Source organism: Mytilus californianus, unplaced genomic scaffold (assembly GCF_021869535.1).
Source record: "Mytilus californianus isolate M0D057914Y unplaced genomic scaffold, xbMytCali1.0.p SCAF_13, whole genome shotgun sequence".
Lineage (NCBI taxonomy): Eukaryota > Metazoa > Mollusca > Bivalvia > Mytilida > Mytilidae > Mytilus > Mytilus californianus.
In genome coordinates, this window is record NW_026262615.1 from 24,754,903 (window position 1) to 24,771,871 (window position 16,969).

A 16,969-nucleotide genomic window follows, 5' to 3' on the forward strand; every position below is an offset into this window, starting at 1 on the left:
GATTCAATACAATTGTGTCTTTAATTTACTCAGTTACGTTCGCATTCAAATTACAATCTAGTGTATTAGTCCTTTGATTGACTTTAAGGGTTAGATCAATATTAATAAACTCTTCCAAAAAGACTTCCATAGCAATTCCGTACGAATGTATCACTTATCTCTTTTGAATATTCCATATTGTGTTTCGTAACGTCGAAAAAGATTCGGCTAGACATAGTCATCTTTAATCAGGATTATGATTCAATGAAACCAATACGATGAATACGTAATCATTTTTAATATTACTAGTTTTTGTTGGGGTTCGTGTTGATGAGTCTTTAGTTTTCTATGTTGTGTTTTGTGTACTGCTGTTTGTCTGTTTGTTTATTTGTCTTTTTCATTTTTAGCAATGGCGTTGTCAGTTTATTTTCGACTTATGAGTTTGAATGTCCCTTTGGTATCTTTCGCCTCTCTTGTAAATTATTTGTGATTTACACAAAAAATCCTGACTGGAGAGCTTCGTTGGCAATTTTTCATCATCTCACCAACAGATAATTTTTTTGTTTCCTGAAGATGAGATTCATTCAGACGGATCCTTTTCTTTATAACTATTTTCCATTACTGTTAGTGCGAGATTGACCCATGTGATATTTACATGACTGTATTGATTTCCCGACTAAATTAAGGCAAGAATAGTTTACTGATGTTCATATCTCATTAATCGATTGAAAGGATAAAAACGTAGGTAACAAAAAGAAACTGAGGGAATCGCATGAACTTCAAAAACAGAGAAACCGGTGTGTCGACAGGATACGCGGCGTCTCCTGGTATCAATGAATTAACCATGCTGCGTTTCAACACTCGGTCACAATTTCACAATCTAGAATAGGACAAAATCGCTAAATAACAGATCAGACGACTTCCCTGGTATCTAAGTATCTAAGACCGCGAAAACATGTCGAATAAACCGTAAGTATTTCAATGATTATTATTAAAAATATGTCACTACATAGTACCGTTTTTATTTCGATAGATCGATAGCTTATTTTGAAAAAAAAAATCTTATACATTGAAAAAGATGAATTAAAATAGAAAATACTTACCTTGAACTTTCGAAGATGCATTTTTGGCCCAACACCAGACAGAAGTAATATATGTGGTGAACCGAATGCTCCTGCAGACATGATGACTTCTTTACGAGCATAAACGTTATATATTCGCCCTCCCTTCACAAATTGTACCCCAATAGCGCGTTTTCCACGAATAAGTACCTACAATCCAATAGAACATTAATAAAAGTAAAATGCTCAAATTTGTGGAGAAGTAAAACATAGTTTGTTCGTGTCTAAATAATATACATTTATGCTAAAATAATAAACTTAGAAAGTTATTTCTATAATTTCGTTTCTAAATTTGTCTTTCTTAGTTAAATGTACACTGTTAATTGACCAATTTTAAATGTCATAAAAAAACAGTAGATCATTCTAATGTGCAAATGATCATTGAAAAATACCTGTAAGCACTTATGTCTAAGCATATTATAATGTATAAATAAGCCTAATTACGATACATTCATTTCCTACACAACGGTCGCCACATAGGGAGCAGGATCTGCTTACCCTTTCGGAGCACCTGAGATCACCCCCGGTTTTGGTAGGGTTTGTGTTGCTCAGTCTTTAGTTTTCTTTGTTGTGATTTGTATAGTGTTGTTTGTCTTTTTGTCTTTTCCTTTTTTTCTGCCATGGCGTTGTCAGTTTATTTTCGACTTATATGTTCAAATGTCCCTTTGGTATTTTTCGCCTGATTTCTTACACAAATATCTATTACTAGTTCTACCTACCTTTGTAACATAGCTGTTTAAACTGATTTGTAAATTACGTCGGTACATAACAGGTCTAAGGTAGCATGTAGTTGAACTACAACGTTCACCGTTTTTTATATTTGCCTGATTTGGACAGTATCCTAAAAATGGTGAACATACGTGTATTGCACACCTTTATATGCAGCAAAAGGTGAATACAATGTGTATTAACTTTTATATATTAAATGATATATATTGATAGGCTTAATTAACGCAGTTTAAGGGTAAACATTTATATATGACAGATGAGTATGTGTACATTTTTTTTTGTTAAACAAGAACAGAGGGAGACTATACATTTATTTCCCTTGTCAACGCGAGATATGATTGGATATGCCCTCGGGAAATGTGAAATTTCTCGGGTGAACAACTATTCATATTTCCTCATGTTCCGTAAGCAATGGAAATTAATGTTTTACTCTACTACTTTTAATATATGAAAATTCAAATATTCTCCTGATTTTAGAAAGGAAATATAGGTAAAAAGGAACATACATTTTACGGTTACTGTTACAAATGTGTTGATCTAAACGATATGACAGTTTTGGTGTCTCAACTCACTAGTGACATGTTTTGTTATCTTAGATCTGTAGATATTATTGTCGTTTGATCTGTAATGTTACCGTGTGTGTCCTATTTCCGATTATAACATGTTGACGGGATGTGGATTTTCGTAGCCGGTGATGCACGCATATCGGGACACGCTTACTTTGTCGACGCACCAGTTATGGCTCCTTTTAGTGTCCATGCAATTCCCTCAGTATGTGTTAGTTACATTGATATTCTATTTTAAGCACTATTGGTTTTTGTAGAGGCCAGTTTTTATTGGCCACAGAACAACTGACCTTCGGCAGGAAAACTTGCAATTCTAGTCAATTAAGATTTAAGATTGGATACGAACGCACCTGCCACGTGCGGGGTCTCTTATAAATTTTTCGGGATTTTAACCTCGATATACTATCGTCATCGTAATCTATTACTACATGATCTTGATATAATACTAATGATTACTTGCTTATTATTTAAGAAAAGTCTTGTTTTTCTGTTTTTGTTATACGCCTGAAATAAGCTTAACACAATGGTTACAATGTTTTGCTAAGTAAATAGTTTTGGAACTTGATAACAACGCGAATAATAGAGGACATTCGATTGACAGAGGTGAATATGATATATTGTTAACTCACCTCCACCATACTTTGTATTATGTGTATATCGTTTTGTTTTAGGCTTCGGTGGCCGATTGGTCTAAGTAGTGTGTCAATAGCCTGTCAACACTGAGGTTACGAACGAATTTGGATTCCGCAAATGGTAGGTGCGCTCGACTCATATCTTATTTGACTTGGATTGTCATTTTTCCTACCGAAGGTCTGAGGTTCTCTCATGGTACTCCTGCTTCCTCCACCGATAAAAATTTACCGCCACGAAATAGCCCCGTAGTGCTGTTTTTGTTGTTGTTGTTCTATGTCATGTGGAAATTCTAAACATATTTATGAAGATATACTTATATATCTCTGGTACGACAAATCGTAGTTTATAAAATCTGCAGTTGCTTTCTGTAATCCAGGTTATTCTTCTTATAAATTTGACATCATAGTTAACTTTTTTTAAATTTGTAGCATGCCATATTAATATTTACTTGGAATTAATAAATAGCCTCAATGAAATGGTACTAAATAGTTTTTGAATGACTTATAAGGCAATATTATAATTTGACCATGCCTTCTATTAATCATAATATACATTTGTATGAAATTAGCAGACGATATGTAGTATTCAAGAATGCATGAATTCGGAAATAGGTGTATGTAAAACATATTCTTTGAAGTAGTTAACAAGAAGATAAGACAACTTTCTCTTTAATAATGGCATTAAGGCTTGTAATTTTGCACATTCTACTAAGGAATAGTACTGTTTTATTGAGATCTTAAACATTTTGATGAAAAAAAAGGAAATTTTTGAAGTTCTTTTCAAGATAGATGTTGTTTTAATAAGAACAATATATTGACAGTAAACACCTTGCCATTGACACTAGTGGTAATTGTACCTATTTGGCTGTATCCATTGCAATCAACAGAACGGTAACCAATTTCCGAAGCAGCTTTCCGATTGAAAAATTCTAAAGTTGTGCTAGACTTAGGTGTCACAACTATTTTTCCTTTTGTGCCTCTATAAGCTGAAAGTATAATTACATGCTTTATGACTAAAAATATTTTATAACATCGTTCATAAAAACATATGCCCACAAAGGAAGTATATTACCTCTCAAAAACACATTCCAAAGTTCAATTGGCTTAGCCATTAAACATTACTTTTATAGAAAATCGTTTATAATATGAAGTAGGCAATACATATTTTACCTTAAATGATTCATGTCTATAGAGTAATGTTTGGTCCTGCTATTTTAGCCCGGTAACTGACAAAATATGTCTTTTAATTACCGTTAACATTTTAAAATAATTTGCCTAAATGTTTCCCGAGTCGAAATGAAATAAGAGACCGTAAACGGCACCATAAAATAAGGGTGCCACATGTAGAGCAGGATCTGCTTACCCTTCCGGAGCACCTGAGATCACCCCCAGTTTTTAGTGGGGTTCGTGTTGCTTAGTCTTTAGTTTTCTATGTTGTGTCATCTGTACTATTATTTGTCTGTTTGTCTTTTTATTTTTGGCCATGACGTTGTCAGTTTGTTTTCGATCTATGAGTTTGACTGTCCCTCTGGTATCTTTCGTCCCTCTTTTACTCTTCTAGTTAATTAAAAATTTCACTATTTTGTTTTGGAATTTATACAAACAGTATACAATTTACGTGAATATTGAAAAAAAAACATAAAACAATGTGTATGTCCACCTCTGCAGTTAAATTGTAGGGTGAAGTTTTTATTCATGTTTGCCCGTTAGCAAGCACATGACTGTTTATGATACGTGCACGCGATTTATTGTCTGCATCCCTTATGTGTCTATGTACGTGTTACATATTACCGTGGTTCATCCGAAGTTTGATTTTTGTCCTTGTGACTTGAAATGCTGTATAATTCAGACGGTGCTTTTTCAAAAGTGTATATACACCCAGTTATCGTACTTACGTGAACCCGATAGTGCCGGTATTTTCATTGTTTCCATCTTTTTGAAGTAGGGTAAAACTTCCTTGTAGCTCCAACCCTTACATCCTTGTTTTGCCCACTCATCATAATCATGGCGACTACCTCTGATCACAACCATACTATTCATACTCCCGCATCCTCCTAACATCTTACCACTAGCCAAATATATTTGCTGTCAAATTTGATATATATATAAAGAGTGTACCATTGAAGTTAGTTTAATGAGCATGAAACGTTAAGATATGTAATAAAACAAAAAAATGTATGGGTCAACCAATTTGTTTTTTTGGCCGTAAAACTTATCAAGCGTCTATTTCAGTTGTTCTTCTTTATAAGTTAGAGGAAAAACAAGTCTGCCGATGTTCGAAAATCATTTGAGCAAATACAAATCAAAGTTTAAAGCTTAACCTGAGGGAATTGCATGCACTACCAACCGAGCTAGACCGGATGCTTATCCTACTAAAAGAGATTTTTTATGTTATGATCACATCTGTGTTTATGAAGTATGTATAATGTGCACATTCACGAGCTCAACGTTCAATTGACATATTATTAACCCTATACGATGGCACGGAGGGTATTTTACTACTAGGAAAAGGGGAGTTGAGTTGACAGTCAGAAAGCTGAAATCGTCACGTTTGTCATAGATCCTGATGTGGAGTCGTCCGTCTGTGACAAAACAAGAAAACATTAAAAATCGTTACTAGTGCCTAAAGTATACTTTATTTCGAGGGCACTGTGATATTATAGATGCAAGCACTCGCTGAAATGATGGATGTTAAAAAGCAGAACAGCATCAATATACATAAAGGTTGATGAAAAGAACTTAACAAGATACCTCTACTTTTTTCTTTGAGAAGGCTTGGTATGAATTGTGCGTCATATAAGTATAAAAATAAGTCTGAAGGATTGCACAATTAGTATCCATTACAACCTGTACAATACAAACTTAAATATATATTCACGAAATACAACAGATATGTTGTATATTAGAAAGGCCAGCATTTTGATGATATCATCTTCTGTGAATTTGTTGTTGAATGCGGCTTGGATCTTAACAAAGGAAGATTTTGCACTCCCTTAATTACCAAGCATTGGTTTCTACGAGTCCCATTTTTTTTCTGAATAACCAGACTGTTTAAAGATCATTCTATTTTGAATCGGGAATTGTGATGTAGAGCGTAGAAAAATCAATAGTTTCAATATAAGTAATATATTGCAAGTCAGACTTGATCGATTATCATTTACCATTATATAGTAGATCTTTAGATATATAAAACATCCACACCTGATTGACACAATGACAATTATACCAATCCTCACCATATTTTTGCGGCAATATTTTAATGTTAAAATAATGCAAATTAGAGCTTTCAAACGATGTTAAGTCGAACATTCTGACGAACAAGCTATGTATCGTTCACTGCAAGGATCCATGTAGCGTTTAGTAATTCAGTGGGAAGAAGGAATGTTTTCATTGTCCTTTGGATTTAAATACCAAAAAAAAACTCATCAAAGACGTTACATGTGCGTTTCGTCTACAAAAGACTCATCAGTGACGCTCATATCAAAAAAATTAAAAAATCAAATAAAATACGAAGCGAAAGAGCATTAAGGGTCAAAATGCCGAAGGTTTTGCCTAATACAGCTTAGTCAATGACAAAAGGACGAATTAGTGATTTACTTAAATCTCGTTTTTCATAAATGATGTTGGCGTAAAGGTGGGATTAATTGAATGGCTGTAAATTGCACGTTCATTTTACGAAATCCTACTAATGATTCTTGCATATACAATACTATGCCTGGAGGCTTTGTCTGTATGAACAATAACATACAACCTCGTGCATCATAAAAGCATAAAAAACCCGTGTGCTCATGATTGATATTACTTTTTGAATTCGATTCTGAATGCATAATCAAACAAAGCAGATCCTTAAGATAAAATGTTCAGTTAAGGATCAAATAGCTCGAGCTTAAAACTTCGACTAGATCCATCTGTTATCTGAAATTATTCTTCTAGTTTATAGGCTGGGGAATTTAAAATTTTTGACATTTTGCTAACAACTCTCTAAGCTGTTTATTGTTACAATGCAAAGGACCCGGCAAAGGTAAAGTAATCAATAGTTAAAAGTTAATATAAATTTAATATAAACATATCGTAATTACCTTGTTCTCCATAGCAAAAGATGAATATTTCTGTGGAACGCTATGAAAATTCCAGTCTTGCTTAGTCCTTAATAGATTTCCCGATGCCCCTGGTATAACAGTGGCTTCGTTTTCCAAATCAGATCCACCAGCTTCTAAAAGCAAGACAGATGTTTTGTCCTCTGTCAGACGTGCAGCAAGCACAGACCCTGCAGAACCACCGCCAACTTCAATCAAAAAGAAATTCATTTTCATGCGTCATGTGCATACTACCGGGAACCATGGCTATAGCGTTTCGATTGACAACTGCAAAGGTAACTTGCAAGTAGTTGGGACTGTTAAATTCGTCGATTTAAATTATTGCTTTTTATCCTTTATACTACAGAAATACCCATATTACTAATGCGTATATAGTTGTCACTGAACAGAAAATAATTTCAACTACGCAACATCTTGTTAATTTTACAATTTCCGATTTTTTTTGGAAAATAGTCTTTTGCAGAATATTTGAATCCACATTATGATGTTGTTTGAACACAAACAGGCCAATAAAAGAGCACAAACTAACTCATTCTGAATATTGTTGCGATTTGGGGAATCTTAGATCGAACTCCGATATTGACATAACTAGTTTGAAAATACTTTCCTTAAACGTTTGCAGTATAAAAAGACGAATACTATATCCTGAATTTATTGAACTTATTAATTCATATGATGGTATTTGCTTACAAGAGACATAAAAACCGTTGATTGCGATGAAATTTTCATTCTAGCTTATATTCAAGAGATGAAAATTATACGGATATTAAATAACAGAAGATACGGAGGTTTAATCAAAGGCTTTTAAAAAACTTACCGGGAACACATAAAAACTATGAAAAGTAATAACAAATAGGTTTAAATTCTCTTCTGCTTTCAATTATCTAGATGTTGATGACTTTGTTGGCAATGTATACATTTCGCCAGAAAATACTCATTAAAGATCAGCCGATTCGTTCCGTGGAATTGAAAACAAACTATTAATTTGTTCGAGCGATTGATAATATATATGCTTCGCAGGGGACTTTAACATGTTTATTAGCCGAATGGCAACCAGTCCGGGTTTTATACAAATAGATCTGAATTATATTATCGATGAGATCAATGATTAACAGCAAGATGATGAAGGCAAACTAGTAAGTCATAATATTCCTAAATTTGAGGTAATAAGGATAGAAATAAAAACAACTTTGGTTTTAACCTATTTGCTATATTACTTTAGAAAAATTTGTTGTGTTCCCGTAAAGTTTATAATACTATACACAACTGTCATACACGTGGAAGTTTAAGCTAGCTATAAAATAAGGTTAAACCCACTATTTTCTTCGGAAATTGCCTGTACCAAGTCAGGAATATGGTAGTTGTTTGTAACTTGTTTCGCTGATTGGTAGCGTTTGATTTTGTCAGTTTTTATGGACTTCCTCTTTTTTAATTTGCCTTTTAGTTCAGTATTTGTGTTATACTTTTTTGGCAACTTGCAACTTGATATAAACATATTCAATTATCTGTTTATTATGAATGGTCGAATGGGTAAAAATTATATCACGGCAAATTAACAAGTAAAAATGAATGTGTGGTGGATTATTTCAAAGGAACACCCGTATTTCAAAAAAAGATTACTATTTCCGATGTCCTCGACACTGTCCATTAGAAATATCAATGATTTGAAATACATGTAGCATTTGACAACAGATCTGGAAGTGAAGAAAAGTTAATCAAATGGATCGGTGAAAGAAAGGATGCATTTGAAGCTAAAGTAGATGCTGAAAAACTATCTGCATTAGAAGAATCATTAACTTGTCCTTCTAAACAATAAAAGACAAAATATTATTAACATTAACATTAATATTGTTAACGAAATAGGCGATTTGCGTAAGGAAGCTGCTACTTTCACATTTGGTATAACAACCCCCCCCCCCCCCCCCCCCCACACACACTCACACACGAAAGATGATAAATCCTTCAACGAAAAATTATAAACCTAGGTATGACTTGAATAGCAAAAAAAGAAAATGAGTTTTCAACAACAACAACAAACTTTCGAAGAAAACTTTAAAAGTTTGAATAACTTTAGAATTTATATGAGAAAAAGCATCAAAGATATGAAAACTAAAAGTTCTGAAGAATATCAAAATATCATGAATATTTTCAGTCGAGACTAAAAAAAGAAATCGCCCCAAATTCCAATCGAAATAGTGTGTGATTTCCTTAAAAACCTCAAATTTAATGACAGCGAAAAAATACACGACCCTAGGAATCTAGCAAACGATACTACTGCTGAAACGAGATAGTGAATTCAGTTATAACAGCAGACGAAATAACAGAAATTCATCTTGAAGTTATAGAATAATAAATCAAGCGGTGATGACAAAATCTTCAACGAATACCTCAAATTTATATCAGACCCATTTATTCACATTATCGTACTTCTATCAAATTTTATATTTGAGTCCGGGCACATACCAAATTCGTCGCTAACAGGAAACATACATCCGATTTTTAAAAATAAGGGAATCAACAAGATCCAAAAATTATAGACATTACTTTATTGAGCTGTTTTTTGACAAATTGTTCACTTCTGTAATATATGAAAGATTAACTAAATTCACCGATGAGCTTTTTATTTATCATAATCAGAGTTGATTTCAGATTGACCACTCGACTTTTGGTTATGTATTCATCCTTTACTTAATTTTAAACATAATGTCAAATCGAAAGAAAAGGCTTTACAGTGCATTCATTGATTTGCAACGGCCTTTGATACCATCTGGATAAATTGACTGCGATATAAACAAAAATCTCAACCACATAAATGTCAAAATGTATAAAGTAATAAGAAATATGTATGGTAACATCAAATCAAGAGTTATCTATAATAACGAAAAATCGGAATTCTTTCCATGCACCATCGGAGTTACCCAAGGAGAATATATATCTCCATTGTTATTTTCTTTATACATAATCAAAGATATGATAGACGTCTTATCCAGTAACAGGTTTCTTCCTGGCCATTTTCGCATTTTACGAAAAAAATCTAATTGTGCCGAAACAAATTATTATTGGATAAAGTTTTATGCAAAAGAATTATAGTTGTCCAATATCATCCATCTTTCTTTTGTTTGTTTTTTCGGGCCTCTCTGACTTTGTCTTTATCACGTCACACGTGTCGAATTAACAGAAATTCAATAATCAACTGATTGGAAAAAGGTACAAGCTATCAACAATAAACTTATCATTAAAAGATGTTGATTGTAATGTTTTAGAAAATTGTGTAGACAAATGGCTTCAAATGTCACTTAAACCTACAACTTTTATAAAAAAAAATTCCTTTGAAATTGGCACTTCGCAATCATACATTACTCTTTTTTCGACCTCCGGAATAGATTACCATAGTTGTATTTGACAAAGCCTTTCGATATTTCGTATTCTCAATGATCTTCAACTTTATTTGCCGTTTTACCTTTTATGATTCGAGTCACTGATGAGTCTTTTGTTGACGAAACGCTCGTCTGGCGGACAGAAGTTATAGCTTCGTATCTTTGATGAGGTTTTTTTTACCACACATCTCAATATATTTATGTTCACATACCTATAATATAATCGTAGTACCGTCGTAATGATCTGTTAAACACGCCAGGTGGGTCTTTCGGTCCGGGCGGCAACACATTTTGCAGGACATTTATTATTGTAACACTGTTCAGAAGCGAATGCCCAAGGAACATGATAAAATTTCACCCTGAAAATAAACACGAATTCTTCATGTTTTCACACATTTAAAAAAATCAGCTTTTGCATTTTACGAAATAATGATTCATTTCTGCATCATTTCATTCATTCTTTTTCGTCCTTTAATGAAGGCTATATTCTGAATCAAATATTTAGTCCTCTTTAACTGTGACTAACCAGTACTTACATTACATTACATTACAGGCAGTTATATGAAAATTGTTTACTTTTATCTATTTGTGTGTACCATTTTGAACATTGGCCATTCCGTCGTGCATTGAAGAAGACCAACAGCAAAAGAGTTCGAAAAATGGAATTACCATTACATCTTATAAATTATCCGCTGTTAATCACCTAAGTTCTGAACTAACATTCAGTCATTCATTAATAGTCCATTATAATGCTATCTATTATAATGAAGTTGCTTGCTTTTCAGGGCAGTTAAGCACTAGCTACAGTTCGGTAGTAGAGAGATGTTGATTTAAACTGTAATTGTTATCCATTCATACTTTAATATACTGGAACATACACATAAGTAAATCATGCAAAGTATTTCACGCAGATATTTCAAATACAGTGATGTAAGTTAGATCGGGTGCCTAAATTGATCTTGATTGTAAATGATTGCAAATGATGGGTCCTGATTGAAATTAGAAAAGCAAAGAGGAAGGTACGATGTGAGACAAAAGAAGTATGTTATAAAATTTCAGAATTTTAGAATTAATTGATTTATCTTTTTACTTGTATAACACATTATACATCATAGTTTTGGTTCAAAACATTCTCTTTTCTGTAAAGGACAGTTTATTCAATAACATTGAGCAAAGCCTGCCCTTTTGACCTGTGTACGCTAAGAAATAATAGAACAAAACCGATTTATCCAAAGTTTGTGTGTTTTATGTTTATCTATTCGATGGCCAAGCATTGTTTTAGGTGATGCCTATGCTCTATGTAGATTAAGCTTAAATGTTTAATAAAATAATAAAAACCTGACCATTTCTCCTATGACCTCACTTTAATGACGTGACAATCAAATTTGTAAGCAAGGTTGACCTAATTTTTAATGATAAAATGTTTATGATTTATATTTACCAAAACAATTTTAAATAATAAGATAAAATGTTTTAATCAATTAAAACATTTTAACTTTTTTATATCAGTGGAGCTACATTTGTAACTCAGATAATATGGTTTTAATAAGGAATGACCAGTGCAGTTACTCATTTTGCTATGTAGCAAGAAACGATGCTCTATAGCAAGAAACGATTATGGTGATTCCATTTTTATCTTTTACGTTTACTTCGCGAGCGTTCAAATAAGATATAATCTGTAAATCGACTGAATTTTCAATGACTTCATATTCTACAAAAATGCCTGATTATACCTAGATTGTAAATTGGATTTAACGACGGAGAAATATCTTAATATAACAAAACCTCTGAACAGAAATTAATATTTTGTTGGAAATTAAGAGTAGAGAATTGGTTTCAAACTAAACTTCATTTGCTGTTGGTGATTTGATTATAATTAATTTTCTGTAAACTTAAGACCATTTAAATCTATATACATTTTTTATTCCAAAAATGAACATTCTCGATGTATAATCCTTTACATCATGTCGTCACAATATAACAAAATATGATGAAGGAAACAAATTACAATAAAGGAAAAACTAAATGGATATTGATTAAATTAGTTTTTACACTTTGACGAGATTGTAATAGTACGTATCGTTTGATTCAAATAATGATTTTAAAATTTCCAGTTTTGTTTTTGAATAGTTATCATTCAGCTTGACAATCCGCCGTACGATATGTCAGCGATATATCTCTCGTGTTAATCAACCAAATTATGATTTCGTCTATACTAGTTCTGAGGAGATTATGTAAGCATTACCACTCAAAAACATATGTATCAATATCTAACGTGTAAGTTACCGCTACCACACATAGATCTTGATGGCACTCACAAATCCTTGAATATCGTGTCAAGTCGGAAATATGCATGAACCACATGCTTTGATTCGTTGAATGGCATAACCCAGCTGTTTTCACTTCTCCAGTTGGACTACAACCTATCCTTTTTTGACTGTTAGTAGAAATGGATGTGATGACCCAACTAAATCTGCATTTTTCATTAATTCTTATGTCAAACGGGATAGATAGGATCATAAACTATACTTAACTTTAAATTGTTTAAGTATTCAATAAATGATCATCATATATATCCCATAGTTTGCAGAGAAGCCCTGTTTGAAGTACCTTATAAGAATTATGGACCAAATCTAAAATATTGGGAGCTTAGTTTGTTACCACATAATGAGCTAAATATCTAACAATTGAAATTTCTAGATTTATTTATATTCCAACATTCCTTTTCTAAGTTTTAGAGTAGTTTTTTTATACTGTAATGTGTACCTCCAAAAAAACTAATCACAAATAAAAAAAAAAAGACATTCTAATCTAAATTGGAAATTTTTCTTATGAATAAAAAATGCTAAAAGTATACTTAATGAATTAATATTTTATTCTTCTGATCATCCTGAGGAATTAATTATAGAACGTCTTTTTAGTTTGATTAATGTTTTTTTTATAATAAATCCATACATGATTTCCTATTTAATCTCAATATATTACATTTATTAATGATCCTTAATAGGTCACAAAAAAGAGAAGAAAAGACAAAAAGTCAACAGCAACAATAACTATTTCATTCTTAAGCATTATTCGTGCAAGCTATCTAAATATGACATTTACCTATATGTCATAAAAAATATCTGACACGGAAAATAAATGTATAAACTGTAAAAGACATTGATCAATAAATGATCAAATGAAATAAGAAAGCAAATCCTACCGTAATTGCCTAAACAGATATTGTCCCTGCAGTGAAACCCCAGGGAAAATGTTAAGTATTTGTAGTGTTTAAAACGATTAGAATTACTTGCATGAATTTTTAACATGTGATAAACAGTTATACGTTTTTTCCGTCATAAATAAATCGTTATTGATAGTGATGCATCGGAAAACATATATATATGCACTTATACCACATCTTCTTATTTATATATATTATAGATAACTAGCATATGATTATTTTATGTTTGTTTGTAAGGTGCACGAAACAGCATACCTGTGTAAGTATAACCAAATTGATAAATTTCTATTATCCATCATATTGTTTTTCTTAAAAATTGATTGTTAAACGAATGTTATTTAAAATGACACATACAAAGTTATGTAGGTATCGAATTTACGTGCATGAAGAGATGCCTGTCATATTTGTTTTTTCGTAAATTGTTTTGTTATAAATTAGGCCATTAGTTTTCTCAATTGAATTGTTTCATATTTTTCATGTCGGGGCCTTTTATAGCCGACTATACTGTATGGGGGTTTCTCATTGTTGAAAGTCGTACGTTGACTATAATTGCTTACATCCACTTCATTTAAACTTTGGTGGATACTTGTCTCATTGGCAATCATACCACATCTCCTTATTTTTATATAGTTTTAGAAATTTAACCCAATATTTTCATTCGGGATAGACCATGGATTTTTTAACTTTGTAATATCATATCCCCAATTCTGTACTGCTGGATTTGCTAAGAATTACTCATATATTGAGTTCGAACCATGCAAACCATTTAAACATAGTACTACTAAGATAGTTTTGATCAAAAATATTTAACAGCAAACATACATGAGAAATAGTGGAGATACAACACTATAAAAATATTTTTCTCTGACCTAACTAGATGAATAAGCCATTTTAATCTAATTGGAGTGTGGATTTAGAACAGTGTAGTTCTGACAAAAAAAGTGTAGAAATCTCATATTATAGTTGTATAGGAGGATAAACGATTACACTTGGACCTCAAATATATAGATATCTCCATTTTTTTTTTTTATAAAAAATGACTCTTTATAGCTTGCTGTTAAGTGTGAGCCAAGTCTCCGTGTTGAAGACCGTACTTTAACCTATAATTGTTAACTTTTTATACATTGTGCCTTGGATGGAGAGTTATCTCATTGGCACTCATACCACATCGTCTTATTTATATATAACACTATACGCTTTACACGACGTTATGTAAAATTAGACATTCATATTTGAAGGTTCTGTATACGCTTCAGGCGTATATTTTGTATTGCAAAATGTGTGCTTGTAATAGTCACTTGCACTCTAAAACATCCCCTTATTACGATCGGACATGGTTTCGTATTTTCCACAAACTGCCAATAAGACTTCCCCATTTAGATAAGTTCTTACTTCCGGATAGGGAAAGACCACGTTACCACATGTTTATAGAATCCGTTAAGGTGTTTTTGTCGTTGTTTTATTTTGCATCCAAAATAAAAATCAGAAGTTTCATACCAAGCATCTAGTTGTATTTGCAAATAAGTATTTTAAATACGAATCAAATATGATGCACATGAATGCAGCTCAGTTATAATCTTATTAAGTAAATGGTATATTTCAACAGAAAAATCGGACCAAACACTTCAGTTGCAAACTTGGTTATTTTTAATTTTGGCAAATTAAATTATATTCTCCAACGCAGTCATATAGATCGATCCTGACACTGTTTGAACGCTGTGTTATCGAAAGCACAAGAAGCATCGTTCTTTTAGCTGAACGTTTCCATAGGCATCAACTCGTTAAACTGTTTGTTCTTTTCTTATTAGTAACGGATACATTTGAACCGAAATTACCACCGACAGAGTTGATGCAATTAATTTAGCAAGATAACGATAACGAACTCCGATTAAAAAACAGATCCTTTGTTTAAGCATTTTTACAAGGATCTGATAACACTCGGTTTTACTTTCTATTCTCGTAATATTTACATCAGCCAACGATAGTTCAGCCTTAAAATTTGTAAAGGTGTGTACTTATCCGACAAAACTAGAGTACTTGAACGGTCTTTAAAACAGAAAGTAGAACGGATCGTTTTCAGATCCGTGTGTGTAAAGCTTAGACACAGAGGATCTGTATTGTAATCAGATTGACGAGAACGCAAATTTTTAAACCTAAAATGAGGGTTTTATGTACATGCGAATTATTTGCAATTCCTTTTTAAAAATATATTCAAATGAAATAAACACCCCTTTAGGTCAAACTTTGTAAAGAGACATTGTTATACTTTACTATAGTAATCACTAATAGAATAATCAACAAAGAGTTACCTCATTGTCCCTCGGGAGACTACTTATTCGCAAAATTACCGAATCTGAATGTGCACGCAGTAAAATGACCGCCACTTTTACGCCTAAGCAAAATATATGTTTGGGAATGCACACGTAGAAAATATTACCCCTTTAAATTTTGCTCGGATTTGCACGTCGAATAAGAAATAAATAGTTGTCGTTTGGTGAAAATGACGTAGGGCCATAAGGTTTGGTTGCAGTTCTGATACTGACATGGCAAATATTCTACAGCCAAAAAAAAAACTGTAAAACAGAAAACATGTATAACCTCAAATTAAGTTTAGTAAAATCATACAATTATAACCGTTATTAAAATTTACTATCAAAATTATCAAATCTTGAAAAGATTATTTTCCTTCCGTCCTGTGAACTTCTAAAAATAACCTTTTCTCGATTTAATTATTTCGGGTCTTATCATTTGATGAATTTTTATTGTCTCTTACGAGATGAATGTTTACTTTCAATAGAATAAGAAAGGGAGAACAAGTTGAGCCAAAAACATAAGCTGTTGATTGTGTAATACAAAATGATTGTAATAACAAAAATACAAAACTCCAAGTTGAGTTCATAAAAGGGAAGTCCATATAAATTCACTTAACTAAAAGCTCGACTATATCAACCAACGACTGACTGAAAAGCTCGACTATATCAACCAACGACTGACTGAAAAGCTCGACTATATCAACCAACGACTGACTGAAAAGCTCGACTATATCAACCAACGACTGACTGAAAAGCTCGACTATATCAACCAACGACTGACTGAAAAGAAAACTGTCATATTCTTATTTTGGTACCTGAATTTTTATGTGCACATATGTTGATCCTTTCGGAACATATGAGTTAGCCAAATGATTTCAAAAGGGTTATTTTTGCTATTTGTACTGTGTATGTTTGTTTTCCGGAAAGCTG

At 32.4% G+C, this 16,969-nt stretch overlaps 1 protein-coding gene across 1 annotated transcript in view; it reads right to left on the reverse strand.

The window, feature by feature from the left end:
- Positions 1-16,969, reverse strand: part of LOC127723901 (glucose dehydrogenase [FAD, quinone]-like) — a 132,054-nt gene that overhangs the window by 300 nt on the left and 114,785 nt on the right. The window contains exons 2-7 of the mRNA XM_052230618.1: positions 10,714-10,860; positions 7,107-7,312; positions 4,923-5,112; positions 3,885-4,013; positions 1,820-1,941; positions 1,083-1,250 (exon numbers count right to left, since the gene is read on the reverse strand). Of these exons, the coding sequence (XP_052086578.1) occupies positions 1,083-1,250; positions 1,820-1,941; positions 3,885-4,013; positions 4,923-5,112; positions 7,107-7,312; positions 10,714-10,846 (948 nt within the window). The 5' untranslated portion in view covers positions 10,847-10,860. The remainder of the gene's footprint in view (positions 1-1,082; positions 1,251-1,819; positions 1,942-3,884; positions 4,014-4,922; positions 5,113-7,106; positions 7,313-10,713; positions 10,861-16,969) is intronic.